Here is a 16,883-nt window from a genome sequence, read left to right as displayed (position 1 = left end):
TCTGCTACTCGAGTGCGGCCACCTATAGTGGAGACGAACAGAGGCACTTTAAGCATGTGCTTCACGTGAGTTCACATTATTTCCTTCAGTATCCACATATGGCTGCATCAGCAGAGATGACACTTCATCCTTACACCTTGTGGCTCCTGCCTCGCCATCTCCACTTGCCCTTCCTCCCTCCCCTCTCATGATCTCTGACGCCGCCTCCTCAGCCGTGGTCAGCAGCCTTATGCCAGGGACCTCTCCTCCCATTCTAGCATGCTCATGCTGGTTGTGGCTTCGTTTATCCTGCAGCAGACAGTGAAGATTTAGTGACATGGCAAATGATGCATCACAACCATTGCATACATGCATCAACATCACTTATTCTGCTGTGGCTTTCGCACAACATGACACATCCAAGCACATAAACAATGCCAATCTTCATCTTTGTGCAACATCATTTAGTGAATCGCACCAAGGCTGCTCATGCATTCCACTGCATTCCTTGTGTATCCTCTGCCTTAGAGACACGGAGAAAAGAAGGCAAACAAGACCACTTACCCTCACCGATCTGAATAAGTTGGTGATGAGCTTGCGGTACTACAACATGTTCTGCATGTCACCCCACAGTTCGAAATCTCCTCTACTACCTCCATCCAGGCCACCTTGGTGAGGCGGGAGGTTCTTGGGACTCCATCAGCAGGGAAGAGGACCTCCTGCCTTTTCCTATATCAATTAACTAATTAGTGATAGAAATGACAGTTAGAGGGGTGAAGTGCTTCACCTGTGAGATGTGGGAAGTCCGTGACGCTTCCAGCGTTCCGGGCGACTACATCTGTAGGAAGTGTACCCAGTTGCAGCTCCTCACAGACCGCGTGGATCGGTTGGAGCGGCAACTGGATGCACTTAGGAGCATGCAGGTGGTAGAAAGCGTCATAGACAGGAGTTTTAGAGAAGTGGTTACACCCAAGGTGCAGGCAGATAGATGGGTGACTGCAAGAAGGGGCAGGCAGTCACTGCAGGAATCCCCTGTGGCTATCCCCCTCTCTAACAAGTATACCGTTTTGGATGCTGTTGGGGGGATGGCCTAACAGGGGAAAACAGCAGCAGCCAGAGCAGTGGCACCACGGCTGGCACTGTTGTTCAGCAGGGAGGGACAAAGCGCAGAAGAGCAATAATTATAGGGGACTCTATAGTCAGGGGCACAGATAGGCACTTCTGTGGACGTGAAAGAGACTCCAGGAAGGTATGTTGCCTCCCTGGTGCCAGGGTCAAGGATGTCTCTGAACGGACAGAGGGCATTCTGAAGGGGGAGAGTGAACAGCCAGAGGTTGTGGTATACATCGGTACCAATGACATAGGCAGGAAGAGTGATGAGGTCCTGCAGGGGGAGTTTAGGGAGTTAGGTAGTAAGTTAAAAAAACAGGGCCTGTAGAGTAATCTCTATTACTCCCTGTGCCACGTGCCAGTGAGGCTAGAAACAGGAAGATAGTGCAGCTAAACACGTGGCTGAGCAGCTGGTGTAGAAGGGAGGGTTTTAGATATCTGGACCATTGGGCTCTCTTCAGGGACAGATGGGACCTGTACAAGAAGGACGGGTTGTATCTAAACTGGAAGGGCACTAATATCCTGGCTGCAAGGTTTGCTAGCGTCACTCGGGAGGGTTTAAACTAGTGTGGCAGGGGGGTGGGAACCAGAGCAGTAGGACAGCTAGTGAAGTAAATGAGGAGGACATAGTAAATAAGGCCAATAGGACTAAGAGGAAGAGCAGGCAGGGAGATGTTGCGGAGCACAGCGGGACTGGTGGACTGAAGTGCATTTGTTTCAATGTGAGAAGTATAACAGGTAAGGCAGATGAACTTAGAGCTTGGATTAGTACTTGGAAATATGATGTTGTTGCTATTACAGAGACTTGGTTGAGGGAAGGGCAGGATTGGCAGCTAAATGTTCCAGGCTTTAGAAGCTTCAGGCGGGATAGAGGGGGATGTAAAAGGGGTGGTGGGGGAGTTGCATTACTGATTAAGAAGAATATCACAGCTGTACTGCGGGAGGACACCTCAGAGGGGTCATGCAGCGAGACAAAATGGGTGGAGCTCAGGAATAGGAAGGGTGCAGTCACGATGTTGGGGGTTTACTACAGGCCTCCGAACAGCCAGCGGGAGGTAGAGGAGCAGATATGTAGACAGATTTTGGAAAGATGTAAAGGTAACAGGGTTGTAGTGGTGGGTGATTTTAACTTCCCCAATATTGACTGGGACTCACTTAGTGCTAGGGGCTTGGATGGGGCAGAATTTGTGAGGAGCATCCAGGAGGGCTTCTTGAAACAGTATGTAGATAGTCCAACTAGGGAAGGGGCCATTCTGGACCTGGTATTGGGGAATGAGCCCGGCCAGGTGGTCGAAGTTTCAGTGGGGGAGCATTTCGGGAGCAGTGACCATAATTCCATAAGTTTTAAGGTACTTGTGGATAAGGATAAGAGTAGTCCTCGGGTGAAGGTGCTAAATTGGGGGAAGGCTAATTATAACAATATTAGGCAGGAACTGAAGAATTTAGATTGGGGGCGGCTGTTTGAGGGTAAATCAACATCTGACATGTGGGAGTCTTTCAAACGTCAGCTGATTAGAATCCAGGACTAGCATGTTCCTGTGAGGAAGAAAGACAAGTTTGGCAAGTTTCGGGAAGCTTGGATAACACGGGATATTGTGAGCCAAGTCAAAAAGAAAAAGGAAGCATTTGTAAGGGCTGGAAGGCTAGGAACAGATGAAGCACTTGAGGAATATAAAGACAGTAGGAAGGAACTTAAGCAAGGAGTTAGGAGGGCTAAAAGGGGTCATGAAATGTCATTGGCAAACAGGATTAAGGAAAATCCCAAGGCTTTTTATACAAAGAGCAAGAGGGTAACCAGGGAAAGGGTTGGCCCACTCAAGGACAGAGATGGGAATCTATGCGTGGAGCCAGAGGAAATGGGTGAGGTGCTAAATGAGTACTTTGCATCAGTATTCACCAAAGAGAAGGACTTGGTGGATGATGAGCCTAGGGAAGGGAGTGCAGATAGTCTCAGTCATCTCATGATCAAAAAGGAGGAGGTGTTGGGTGTCTTGCAAAGCATTAAGGTAGATAAGTCCCCAGGGCCTGATGGGATCTACTCTAGAATACTGAGGGAGGCAAGGGAAGAAATTGCTGGGGCCTTGACAGAAATCTTTGCATCCTCATTGGCTACAGGTGAGGCCCCAGAGGACTGGAGAATAGCCAATGTTGTTCATTTGTTTAAGAAGGGTGGCAAGGATAATCCAGGAAATTATAGGCAGGTGAGCCTTACGACAGGGGTAGGGAAACTATTAGAGAGGATTCTTCGGGACAGGATTTACTCCCATTTGGAAACAAACGAACTTATTAGCGAGAGACAGCATGGTTTTGTGAAGGGGAGGTCGTGTCTTACTAATTTGATTGAGTTTTTTGAGGAAGTGACGAAGATGATTGATGAGGGAAGGGCGGTGGATGTTGTCTATGTGGACTTTAGTAAAGCCTTTGACAAGGTCCCGCATAGCAGACTGGTACGAAAGGTGAAGTCACATGGGATCAGAGGCGAGCTGGCAAGATGGATACAGAACTGGCTCAGTCACAGAAGACAGAGGGTAACAGTGGATGGGTGTTTTTCTGAATGGAGGGATGTGACTAGTGGTGTTCCGCAGGGATCAGTGCTGGGACCTTTGCTGTTTGTAGTATATATAAATGATTTGGAGGAAAATGTAGCTGGTCTGATTAGTAAGTTTGCGGACGACACAAAGGTTGGTGGAGTTGCGGATAATGATGAGGATTGTCAGAGGATACAGCAGGATATAGATCGGTTGGAGACTTGGGCGGAGAAATGGCAGATGGAGTTTAATCCGGACAAATGTGAGGTAATGCATTTTGGAAGGTCTAATGCAGGTGGGAGGTATACAGTAAATGGCAGAACCCTTAGGAGTATTGACAGGCAGAGAGATCTGGGTGTACAGGTCCACAGGTCACTGAAAGTGGCAGCGCAGGTGGATAAGGTAGTCAAGAAGGCATTCGGCAAGGACGTGGAGGCTTTGGAGAGGGTACAGAAGAGGTTTACCAGGATGTTGTCTGGTCTGGAGGTCATTATTTATGAGGAGAAGTTGGAAAAACTTGGATTGTTTTCACTGGAACGACGGAGGTGGAGGGGCGACACTATAGAGGTTTACAAAGTTTTGAGTGGCATGGACAGCGTGGATAGTCAGAAGCTTTTTCCCAGGGTGGAAGAGTCAGTTACTAGAGGACATAGGTTTAAGGTGCGAGGGGCAAAGTTTAGAGGGGATGTGCGAGGCAAGTTTTTTTGCACAGAGGGTGGTGAGTGCCTGGAACTTGCTGCCAGGGGAGGTGGTGGAAGCAGATACGATAGCGACGTTTAAGAGACATCTTGACAAATATATGAATAGGAAGGGAATAGAGGGATGTGGGCCCCGGACGTGCAGAAGCTGTTAGTTTCGGCAGGCATCAAGATCGGCGCAGGCTTGGAGGGCCGAATGGCCTGTTCCTGCGCTGTACTGTTCTTTGTTCTAATGGCCTGAGAGAGAATCTGCAGGGAGGCCTCACTGAACTGTGGGGCGGGACGCTGCCTGCTGGCTGCCATGTCATTCACTTTGGCTGCAGGGAAAACAAATGATGTGAAGTTGCTGGTGACTTTCACAAAATAAGGCAGTCAAAAACATTTTGATTCAAGTAAAAGCTTCAAGATACTACGTGAAAGGAAGGCTGCTGATCCTTGAGGCTGCAAGCACAGAATGCTTTATATCTTTGGCGATCTTGATGCTTGTGGTAGTGACGGGTTCTACCAATGAAAGGCCGCCCCCACTGCATGTTCCCCTGTGCCTATCGGCGCATGGCTTAGTTACATATAAATTCATATGGGGGAAACAGGAATTGCGGTGGAAGTGGAAATTACGGGAATGCCGTGGCATTCATAAAATTCCACTTGTTGAGTCTGGGAGTGTCTTTGTTTTAGTTTGTTTTGTGTATAGCTTTCACCCATGTATGATAAACTGTCTCATTTCCATGTGGAAGGGGTTTTTGTGGACATGGATGTGGATTCTAGTGCAGGAGTTGGTATGGGTCATGTGACATCCTCCATTTTGTTCACAGCAAATGCGATAGTCATTTAAAATTGCTCTAATTTTTTATGATAGTTCCATTTGTTTCTGTATTTTCATTGCTGCACTTCTGGTGAGCGTGACAGAGGCTTTTCACCTTGTACACTATCCCCATTTCAGCCTCTTACCTGCAACTCAGGACAATGTCTTCTGCCATTTCAATTTTTGGGTATCATTGTGAGAACCTGACAACGGTTCTGGTATCGCCCTTTTGCATCTCACTTCTGTCCTTATCTAATCTCCCACCAGAACATTGCTCAATCCTTGCCACATGAAAAATCACCCACAAGGCTGGAGAAAACAAGTTACATGAGAAACAAGAAGGAGACAGGAAAAGTCTCAGCAAAGTGAATTAGCAAAAAAAAGTAGAAAAAAATGGTTTCACAGATGCCAGATACTGCAAGATGAAAGCTTAAACCACAGTGACACAACAACAATAACTATAGGAGATAAAATCGGAATAGAAGAGGAGAGAATAACGAACTGACGAAATTCAAGAGTTGAACCAACACAAAAGAGTGAAGAGCGGAAGAAGCAAACCAAGGCAAAATGAAAGAGCTTGATCTCCCTCTATTGTACCTGCCTTTCTCCTCTTTGTCCAAGCCCAGGTACATACTGTTTCTTTCCACCACCAAATTTACATGGACCCCAAGAATCTCTTCCCAATCCTGGCACATACTTGGACACTGCTAGACCGCACAACCCCTTCCACACCAATCGTAAATTTTCCTTTCAGATACTGGATCCTTTCTATTCCCCGAATGGGGCAGCTCTGGACTCTTCAAACATGATAGCACACCACCACAATTCATCACTCCCATCACTGCAACACCTCCAAAACATGATACTCCCTCAACTTCCCTGTACTCCTACACGGCTCCTAACCCCAGCAAATCTGTCCATCATTTTGCTCTGAGTCACACATTTTAAAAAAAATTAAAAATCAGTACCTTTTACATTCTATAAAACAGCACTTCATCTCACTCACAATGAGTAGCATCACAGGCAATCCACTCAATGTGTTAAAAGTCTTGTATATTACGTTATGTTACCTGTAAATGTTGCACTTCCCTTCATTCCTTTTTTGTCTATCACATTTCCAACTTCCTATTTTTAACCCTATTTATTATCTTTACCTCTGGATCATTCTTCCAATGTAACTCCCTCCAGCTCTCGTCTTCCCAGCTCATGGGTGGCACTGTTCTCAACCCTACCACCCACCTGAGGACTGTGAAGATCAAGTCTCCTACCTATGCAAGACTCCTCGTCATCTTGCTTATGGCTACGCTGTTTTCCTTTTCACCCTCCAACTCTTCTTTGTCCCAACACAAACCATAAGAAACCCCCTTTCACCACTTCCAGATTCCTAAGATGCTAGCTACTCCTAGTACTTTCTTATCAAAGGCCTCCTCTGTGGCTCCATTCCTTGTGCTTTTTCACATCTTACCATCCTCATGACTCCAGGACAATCAAACCACATAACCCTATACCCCCACTCCAGCCCCCTCCTGCTACACATTAGCACGAGCCTGTCTCCTACCTCACTGCAACCTCAAATAAGTTGGAATTCTGGTAAGAAAGAGAATAGAATTCATAGCTATGCAAACATATAGTAATCAAGGTCACAGATTTGTAATATCTAAGGAAGTATGGATACAATTCAAACTGAATATATTGCCAGTGTTCCCAGAATACTATGTAATAAAATGTACTTTGACTAAATCACTGTAGACCATTTGCCCTGATAATTATATTGTACATTGCATAGGATGAAACAGTGTATCCTCTGACTTATTGTGAGCAATGCCATGGAAATCTATTAGTATTTACTTAAATCACTCCCAATTTTCTCCTTATGTCTCTTTCCTTTTCCTCAGAAGGCAGTGATCTAGTTGTAGGGCAAATGCTGTTCTATGGTACCTTCTCCATGGGGCATGTAAGTGTTATTTTATGTCCATACTTTCAAGGATCTGTATGTTAGTGGGCGTTCTTCAAAGGCAAGCTTAGTAAATACCTCTGGATTATTCAACTGTTGAGGCAGCCCAGCTGAGTCTAACCTTGTCTTTAACCAGCACCCGTCTGTTGCACCAGGAGTCATTGGCTGGTGAATAGGATCACAAACCCTGGCTACATGTTGGATTTTTGCCACCTCTATCCCAACCTATCACCAACCACTTCCAAACCAAAGGTGTTGATGTGGATTATAGTCCTCCTCCCATGATTCTGGTTGAGATCAACTAACAGAATAGACTAAAAGCAAAATACTGCGGATGCTGGAAATCTGAAATAAAAACAAGAAATGCTGGAACCACTCAGCAGGCCTGGCAGCATCAGTTCCGATGAAGGGTCACTGACCCGAAACGTTAACTCTGCTTCTCTTTCCATAGATGCTGCCAGACCTGCTGAGTGGTTCCAGCATTTCTTGTTTTTATAACAGAATAGACTGAAGCTTTCCAGGTTCAATAGCACAGCAGAGAATGCATGAAGCAATCATTGAGCTATCAGTACAATCTTTAAAAAGAAAAAAAAATTATAACATACAGATGATAGACTGACCTTGTTGACTTTACAATAGATCCAGTGTAGCTCGGGAGGAGCAAAGAGCAGTGGAATTCATGAATGGTAGCTGGTCATGGTTGCATAGCATGTGTGCAAAGAAAGCTAAACATCAGAGAACTTTTGTTTTAGAGCTTTGGTGATTGGGGAGTATTTATACAGAACTTTCCCTTTAATATCTGGAGGAATAGTACATGTTTGGATAGATTTTACATGGCTTATGGAAGTTGTGAGTTTGATGGGCCAAAATCCATTTTGTGAGTTCCATGCTTTCATACATTGTGCAGGTAGGGGCCGACAGTGTGCAATCTTGCTCTGCAGCTGTTTTGGAAAAGGAATCATCATCCACCATTCAGTCAAACTTCTGATCCTCAGTGGGGTCACCTGCTTTTATTAATTCCTGAATTGTCCTGCACTTGAGTGTCTGCTGGGGGAGGGGGTTCTTCACAGACAAATCGGACTTTAAAAAAAGTTAGAAATTAGCCCCCCTTTAAAAGAGTTTCATCATAGCAGCATGGGTAGTATTCCAGGTCTGAACACACCTGTGGTTGTTACATCTACACTTACATTTACTTGGCTGCTGTCAGGACACTGACTTCTCAGAGGGTGGAGGTAGGTTTTTTTTCTGGGTGGTGGGGGTGGGTGGTGAGATGTTGTCCTGCCTTTTTCCTTATGCCCGACTCTCTACAGGGCAGAAGGTACCACTGTCTGCCAAACTCTCAAGCAGAGATCAGAGATTCGCCTCTGTGGCTCTTGGGATAGAAACCCAGTGTTTCTGGGCCCTTTCTCATTTCCTAACACCCCTGTTCCCCGCCCCAGTATGGCCCTGGCTATTTTACAACGGATGTGTGCCCTAGGCCTGAATTGAAGTGGCTATAAGGATTTAATTTTCTACCCTCTCCACTTTATATTTAAAAAAATCATGTATTTGCTTTATGTGGTATGTAAATAGTGAAATTGTTTGAATTATATTCCCTTGGGCTATCTGGTCTGATTCACTCAGTCATCGGTAGTCACAAAAGCAACACAATGAAACTTCCTTGAAGGAAACAGGCCTGAGACTCAGGAGCCTATAATTGGTCCCTGAAAGTTATGGAAAATGAAGTGAAAGTTATTTAAATGTAATCTTGCTTCAGTTTCCTTTCCTCCTCTCCTGAATGCTTGGACTGTAAGCTCCCAATGTGTCTATCATGAACAGCTGGTGCCAGCCACAAAGTGAGTTTGCTGAATTTATTATGGCCAGTGCCTAGGAAGAGAGTTTTCTTCAAAGCAAGTCTTCCTTCTGGCCTTGAGCAGATTGGCACATTTATTTTGGGTGTTGCTGCCCTCTTTGTGAGACCTGATATTGGGAGTGAGCAGCACTAACACAGGTCTTGCACAATATGGAAGCAGGTATGTGATTCTGGATGGTGGGTAATGAAAGGCTCTTGGAATGAGGTGGGTTTGAGGGTAAGGAATTTGTGACTGAACCCAGTCCTGTCCACATACTTATTTTAGCAGGGACCACAGGTTAGTGATCACAAGAGGGAAACCTGACTCTGTGTGGTTCTACCCACCTGCAGTCCGACACAGCTTCATGTGCTAATCTTGGGATCAAACCTAAAATTTCCTTTTTGCATCTGTCACTGTAACTCAATTTGTTGCCACATCAGATAGAAATTTCAGTACAGCTGCTCTGGCAATTAAAATTAAACCATAAAAATATCTAGGAGGAGAGGAATAACAATCACAAGACAAAGTACTCTCACTGATAAGAAAAACAAGTTCAGGCATATTGTTCAGTTAAATTCAATTGCCCTGGATGATCACAACCTTGTGTGTTTCTCCTTTCCTTTCTAAGACTGAAAATTTAATTTCTTTTGCTTTGTTTGGTGGTATTTTACAGGTTGATGATCAGTTACAGGACTCTTAGCACTGTTTGAAAGTGCAGCACTATTTAACAGTAGACTTCTTTGAATTGTATCTGCTGTCATGTATTTACACAGGCTGTCGAGCAAGAACTTCCACATTTCACAAGCTTCCTGACTAATGTGCAGAGTGCTCTGTTGGTTGAGCTGCTCAGTGTGGGTGGGTGTGTTCTCTCAGGGCCTGAGCACATTCTTTTTACAAAGTGCGGCTTAAAAAGCTACTGAAAGTCTGATTGTGAAAGGCGAGGGTGGGGAGACGGGATGATGACCTCACACATAATGAAGGCTGGGATCTGTGCAAACTGCTTTGGGCTGCAGGCACTTTATGCCTGGTGTAAGTTTGAGAGGAAAGTCAGCTCCACGCTTAAGTCTGGTCCAATGTAGCTAAAAGTATATGCTTAACAGCGCACTTTACAAGGGAAAGATAGCTGAAAGCTTGTGGAATGGCACCATTGTTCAGCTGGGTGGCGAAGGTAAGGCATTTATAAAGCATTTAAAATTTTCTCTACTGTTAAAAAATGTCTGTTTTGTTTAACTTGCTGTGGGCATGCCGAGCTGTCATGCATTAGGGCTGTGTCTCTGACCTTTTTCTTTCAATTTTATAAATTTTTATGCATATTATTGCCTTGGGCCAACAGTTTTGCTTCAGAGTCTGTTTAGTTTTTGTATTGTCTCATATGGATTTAGGATGGATAGTAATCCCACGAGTTGCAGTAGGAGTGAACAACGTAACTAGGTGTAGAAGATACACTTCAGTGAACCTAGAATGATTGGGACTGTGCAGTACATACAAGTAATTAGCTTTGTTTGGGCTGGTTTCTCACTTTTTCCCATAATCTTTCGAATCAAGGTTTGAAGTTAAACTAAGATTTTATTTGTTTTGAATTGAAATACATTGTCTTTAAGTTGTTCAATTCAGGCTCTAATTTTGAATTTGAGCTGAAACTAGCTTTGGTTAAACTTTCTATATACATAAAAAGAAATTCAGTTCAAAGCTTTGTTTATTTCTACAATACTACTATTGATTCTATGTTTTAGTACTCTGCAAAGTTAATATATACACTTCTGAAATATGTATTAAATATATTTGCATTGCACTCAGTTCCTGTCCTGAACTAGGCCAGCTGGGCATTGCACATTAAGTATTGGGCATTCCCAGTGGGGGCCAAGGAGGGCATTGGCATAATCTGGAAACCAACATACTCCTTCCCCATACCTCTGAATTTTTGAAATGCAATAGCATTTTTTTTTAAAAGAATCATTGTGACCTTAAATTGCTTTCTATTAAGGATTAGTGCCCTCAGCACAAAATAAATCATGAAATTTTGTTTAGTGACAACAACTTACAGAGCACCTTAAATGAACTGAAATGTCCCAAGTGCACCGTTGGAGAAAGTCAGGAAAATTAGACATAGGGCAAGAATTGGCAGAAGAGTTGGGGGAGATGGTTGAAGACACAAGGCTCTGAGGAACTTTTTAGATGTGGAGAGGAATGTAGTGAGGGAATCAGAAAAGGAATTCCATACTGCAGGGTGGCAATGATTGCCACTAGTTAGGGGTGGTGGGGGCTGGTGGTGGGAATAGGGAGAGAAAGAAATGAGCTTACAGTAGCTTTGCAGAGCAGAGGGTCTGAGCTGGAACAGAGGGCAGGAAGGCTTTGCATAAGTGGGAAGGAGTGAGGTCTTGGAGAGATTTGAACAAGATACTGAGATTGATAGGGAGCCAGTATGGGTCAAAAATTACAGTAATTGACTTGAAAATCTATTCAGTTACAGGTATTCACATTATTGCACATGACTGTGTTGGATTATGTTAACAATTTAAACTGGAGGAGGCATGTAGATTGCTACATGTTTAAACACTGGAGGTGAATGATTGGGTCATCTTAGTAATTTTGCATAATGGCATTTTATGATGGCCTGAAAGCAGTGCACCGACTGGCTCCATTTAACTACCAAATATTCAGAAGGTGGAAATTTAACAGAAAATTATAACAGTAAGTTAAACATATGATAAAAAAAACAGCATTGGGAACAACAACTTGCATTTACATAGCACCTCTGTATGTCTCAAGGTGCTTCACAGGCGCGTAATTAAACAAACTGAATTAAGATAATGAGAGATAGAGGCATGTTGGAGTGAATGTTGACCACTTTTTTTTAAAAGAGAAAACCTGTGCTTATGCGTTGATATTTGAAAAATATGTTTTGGATGCAGTAAGATATAGGCAGTGATCACCTCTGTTATAAACCCGGGCTTCCAGTGTTCTTTAATCCACATACATAACATTCAAATACAAAATTCTCATACTCTTGTTTTAAAACTCTTTGCGGCCCTGACCACTTGGCCATCCCTTCCTCCTCTTCTTGACTACTGGCCCTTGATCATCTCCCTCACAGATGATGACTGCCTTCAGATGCCATGGCCTGTTCTCTGTAATTTGTTTCCTTCAGCTCCTCTGCCTCTCAACCTCTCTCTCCTCTTTTAAGACACTGTTTAAGATCCATATCCTTTCCCAAGATTTTGGTCACCCCTCCAAATGTTTTCACCTTTGACTGGGCACCTATTTAATTTTTTACTCCCCTGTGTAGTATTTTGATATGTTTTTTCTATGTTAGACATGCCACATAAGCATCAAATTCCACAGAAATGTGATATTGAACAAGTCTGCATGTGCACTTGTTTAGATAGCTAGTTTGTGATCTTCATTTTTGTCTAGGCTGTGGAATCTCCAACTTGTCAGGGCAGGCTAAATATTCAGCCGCTGATCAGAAAAATGGCTGGCAGTATTCCATTGCTTATTCTGGGTGCTGCAGCATCTGTGCTGTTGCTGAAAACCACTCTAGCTGGATCTCCGCTCCTCCAGAGAAGCAGTGCTGTAGATAGGTGCACCATTAGAGAGGCAACCATCAGACCTTGCTAGAGGAAAACTCTAAAGGGCAAATGGTGTGTGTCTCCATCAAAGTGGGTGGCTATTTGCTTTTCATTTGGTTGGGTAGGGGGTTTAAAGCTGCTGTTTATAATGCACGTCTTCTTCAACGACTTCCTTAAAAACATTATGTCAAAGTTACTGACACTTACAAAAATGTTTATGTTTTGCAAAACAGAGGTGTGCTTTATTCTTTTGCCCAGCTCTTTCTGTGCAGTGTTTTAGTCATCCAATTATCTCCCATGGAAACCTTGCATATTCTTTCTTGGAGGGGAGGTGAGGGGGAAGGAAGGAGAGGTCTCAGGGTTTCACTAAAAAAAATGTTTTTAGAATAGAAGAAATAAAGAACTATGTGTCTGCTCATGTTCTTTGTATTATATACTGTTGATAACTTTCTGATCTGAACAAAAAGGTACTGTATCTGAGCAATGTGTTTGGGAATTTAAGGGAGTGTGGTGTGGAACTAAACTTAGCTTAGATTTGGTTGGATGTTTACCAAACTAAACATGGGGGATCAAATTTTGGGCAGAATAAAATTCCAGCTGGTGTGGCATGTAACGGCATGTAAAATTACAACGAGCATCTTTCATTTTATTTATATATATAATATATATTTCAGCTGCTGTGTACAAAATGTGCACAATGATTTGCACTATATGCTGCATGAATGTTGAAGAAATGGCAGTGGCTGCAGAATCTGGTTTCATAGGCTTGGTGAATCAGTGTGGATCCGGGCAGACTTGTGGGCTGTGCTGACTGACTTAATGAAACAACTGTCCCACATCCTGTACTACTATCAGCCTCTAATTCTAACACCAGAAGGTTTTAATCTTATCTTCTTACTTAACCAGTCAAAAAAATGGCAGTTTATTTGACAATTATTTATTGGAAATACTTTCAATTTCTTTTAAATGGAACGTTGGGGTGTCATGGTGGTGATGCCTTCCCTGGATGTCAAAAGACATTTGGATAAGTTTTACAAATATGTATCATCCTTGACTTCTGTCCACTTAAAATAGACAATGGCTGCAGTTTCCCAACAGGCGCCCCAGTTGAGTGATGCCAATAGCACCCAAACATAACATTTATTCCATTGGTCTTGATTTCACTGTCCTGTCATTTCTCTGTAATAAACTTTCTTTTCTGGAACAATGTGAAGTGTGGCTCCTGGAACATGTACAGTGCACTTGCTGTTGCCATTTCAATCTGGACTGAGTACAGAACAGCAGCCTATTGCTATGTATTTACCAGGTACAAATGTCTTATCCTGACTGGGTAAAGCAACCCCCTTTTATATATTGAAATTGTTAAGTGAGGCACCTTTTGCAGGTATAATCTTATTTGGGTACATAAATATAGTGTTGATATGTTCCATCTTTGTTTAATGAGGTTCTCCCCTTGGCTCAGTTCATTTTATTCAGTGAGTAGCTGAGCCATACAGACCTGATTTGACTTCTGGTTGCTGCTGATTGAGTTGATCATTGCCAGGGTGGCAGTAGGAATGCTACTGTTGGCCTCAGTGTCCTTGGATTCGGGGGCTGAAAATTAGCTGGTATGCCCACTCCTGTTTACTTTGCAGCCACTTCCATCAGAAGTTTACATATGTAGATGTTCAGTGAGGACCAAATCAGGATTTTCTGTGATGCCTCCTTGTGGTAGAATAGCATACTGATACTGATTGACAAGGCCCACAAATCAATGGCTGCCTGAGCAAGGTACCAGAGAGTAGTAACAACCGTATCTGGAGTCCATGCCAATTCAAAACCCAGCAAGAGTCCTCCCATACGGAAGAGAAAGATAGCTTTAGTATACAGTGGACAGATTGGGAAATGTGCATGTATTCTGATATTGGAATGAAGCAAATTACAGTTTGAGGAGGAGGGAGAGAGTAGTGATTGCAGTGGTTTGAAGTAGAATTGTGGCGATTTGTCTGAAGAGCAACTATTCTCACACCAGATTAGCCACTGTGTGAAACCTACTTTTGGGGAAGAGAGCATTTAACGCGAGCCAGGAACAATTCAGAACATAAAATTCATCTTGGCTACACAAGCAGTTCGAAGGCAGCTCTAACGTCTCATGGTATAATGGGGCTCATTATTTTTTGATAGCCACAAGTGAGAATGAATGCTATGGTAGGAGATTTTCTAGTTAACCTTGATACTTACAGTGAGTCTGATTATTGAGGCATGTTTTTAAATGCTTTCTAAAATTATCATTAAATAAATTTTGTTTTGTCTGTTCATTTCTGTCGATTATTTGGATATTTTTGAGGCTCAGTACTAATGATGATTTTAGAGTTCTGCCCTATGCAGGTTACTGAAATCAGCTCTGTTAGGGAAACATATTTACCATCTTTCCCATTAAACCAATATCATATGTTGTAGCTGTGGCTCTTGTGTCCTGCTGACCCCTTCATCTACAGTGGTTTTATTTTCCATCTCTTATGTTTTTCAAAAATATGCTATTGTAGTTTCATGTCAAGGAAGTTGTTAACCTGTCCCTGATTAGTGCAAACAGAAATTGCTGGAAAATACAACAGGTGTGGCAGAACCTTGGAGAAAAATTAGGTTAATGTTTTGGGAGGACACTCTTTGTTAGCAGTAAGGCAGGCTGTCACCCTAATACATCAAGCTACCTTTCTTCTGATCGTGATAGACCTTCTATGTATTTCCAGCATTTTATTTTGAACTTTACTTAGTTGCTTCTTTGTGTACATGTGTACATTTTCACCTCGTACACAGAATGTCGCAGTAAGAAGGTGACATTGGCAAGTTCTCCTGAATTTTAAAAGCAAATGGAATGACCAAAAAGACTTGAAGTGACAGCACCTCATTGTTTCCATAATTGTGTTTAGCATTTCTTTTTTAGGGCGTGTTTTACAGAAATCTCTGTAGACAGCATCCCGCGCGCTCACTGACCCAGCCTAATGTTGGGGATGATGCTGAAACCTCATTCTTTCTCGTATGTGCCACCACACCAACAGACTGGGTGCAAACATATCCTCTGCCTCAGTATAGCGACTTAGTGCCTCTACAAAAAAAATGCATTTCATGCCGGAGAGGCAGGGCAAGTATTTATATTGCCATTTTCCCCTGGGTTCCTGTCAAATATGAACCAAACCCCAGGGCAAATGTTTAGGTCAGTGCCCAGAAAGCACACAAAGCAGCGCACAGATCGATGAAGAAGAAATTTCTGTCTGTGTGTGTGTGTACAGTCAGAAGATGAAGAATTCAAGCTCACTACATACTTGAGCATATTACCTCAGCTGATGTTTCAGTGCAATACTGAGGGAGTGCTGCATTGTCAGAGTGCTGTTTTTTTCATATGAAATATTAGACTGAGGTCCTTTTTTATTGATCATGTGAAAATACAAGACTTCATGGCACTAGTTGAAAAGGAGCAGTGTGTTCTCCCGATATCTTGGTCAACACCACCAAAAACAGATTATCTGATCATTCATTTGCTGTTTGTGAGACCTTGTCTTCTACACATGGAATCATTGTAAAATGCTTTGTGATGTTCTGAGGATATGAGAGGCACGATATAAATGCAAGTTTGTTGTCACCAAGGTACTGGCATTCCAGAAGGTGGTGATTTTCCTAAGTGCATTGTGCTTCATGAGAATCGAACAAAGAGCAATGGGCTGGAAATTCCATTTGGATGCTGGGTGTCTCTCTGGGGAAGCGGGGGAGAGAAGAGAATGAAATTTGATAAGTTTTATATTTGCATGCAGCCTTCCATTTGTCACCACTATGTAAAAATGTTTAGTTTCTTAATTTTATTCAGTATAACTTTAAGTTATTGTTAAAGGTTGCACCTCCAGATAAATGTTGCAGATTAAAAATTGTTTTGTTTTGAGACTGCTTAATCCTTGACCTCTGAATTCCAGTTTATCTGGTTAATGGACCTACAGTTGTATGTATGTCCCTGTCTGTGTGTGTGTGTGTGTTTGTGTGTGAGATCAAGCCAAATATGTGCATGAATCAGTGATATCAACAGCTGTGTTGTCAGCTGCTTACTTTGACTCAAACTCCTTGAAATTTTGTAATTTATGACAACTGTGGAACTCTGTAGTTTCAAGTCTTTTTAGTGGTTCCATTCGCTTTTTTAAATAAATCAGGAGAACTAGCCAATGTCACCTTATTGCTCCAATGTTCTGTGTGCTAGATGAAAAGGTATATGTGCCAAAGAAACAACTGAAGTAAAGTTCAACTTAAAGTAGTATTGGGGAGGGTATAATGGTGGAGGGGGCAGGGGTTTGGAGTAGGAACCTGATCCACTGGGTTTCTGTCCCATTTTGTAATAGTGTGAAGGCAAGACCCATGCAGTGATCGGTCTGTGAATTTAAATGACCTG

At 42.9% G+C, this 16,883-nt stretch overlaps 1 protein-coding gene across 4 annotated transcripts in view; it reads left to right on the top strand.

The window, feature by feature from the left end:
* The window catches only part of tbc1d1 (TBC1 (tre-2/USP6, BUB2, cdc16) domain family, member 1), a 329,569-nt gene that overhangs the window by 93,540 nt on the left and 219,146 nt on the right, over positions 1 to 16,883 (top strand). Inside the window, exon 1 of one of the 4 annotated variants that reach the window (XM_068036964.1) lies at positions 9,863 to 10,071. The exons of the other annotated variants lie outside the window; for them this stretch is intronic. Coding sequence (XP_067893065.1) covers positions 10,042 to 10,071 — 30 coding nt within the window. The 5' untranslated portion in view covers positions 9,863 to 10,041. Of the gene's footprint in view, positions 1 to 9,862; positions 10,072 to 16,883 lie in introns of those variants that run through there. 4 annotated transcript variants of the gene reach the window in all.

This window comes from Heterodontus francisci, chromosome 1 (assembly GCF_036365525.1).
Source record: "Heterodontus francisci isolate sHetFra1 chromosome 1, sHetFra1.hap1, whole genome shotgun sequence".
NCBI classification, from domain to species: Eukaryota; Metazoa; Chordata; class Chondrichthyes; order Heterodontiformes; family Heterodontidae; genus Heterodontus; species Heterodontus francisci.
This window is presented reverse-complemented; position numbering and strand designations above follow the sequence as displayed.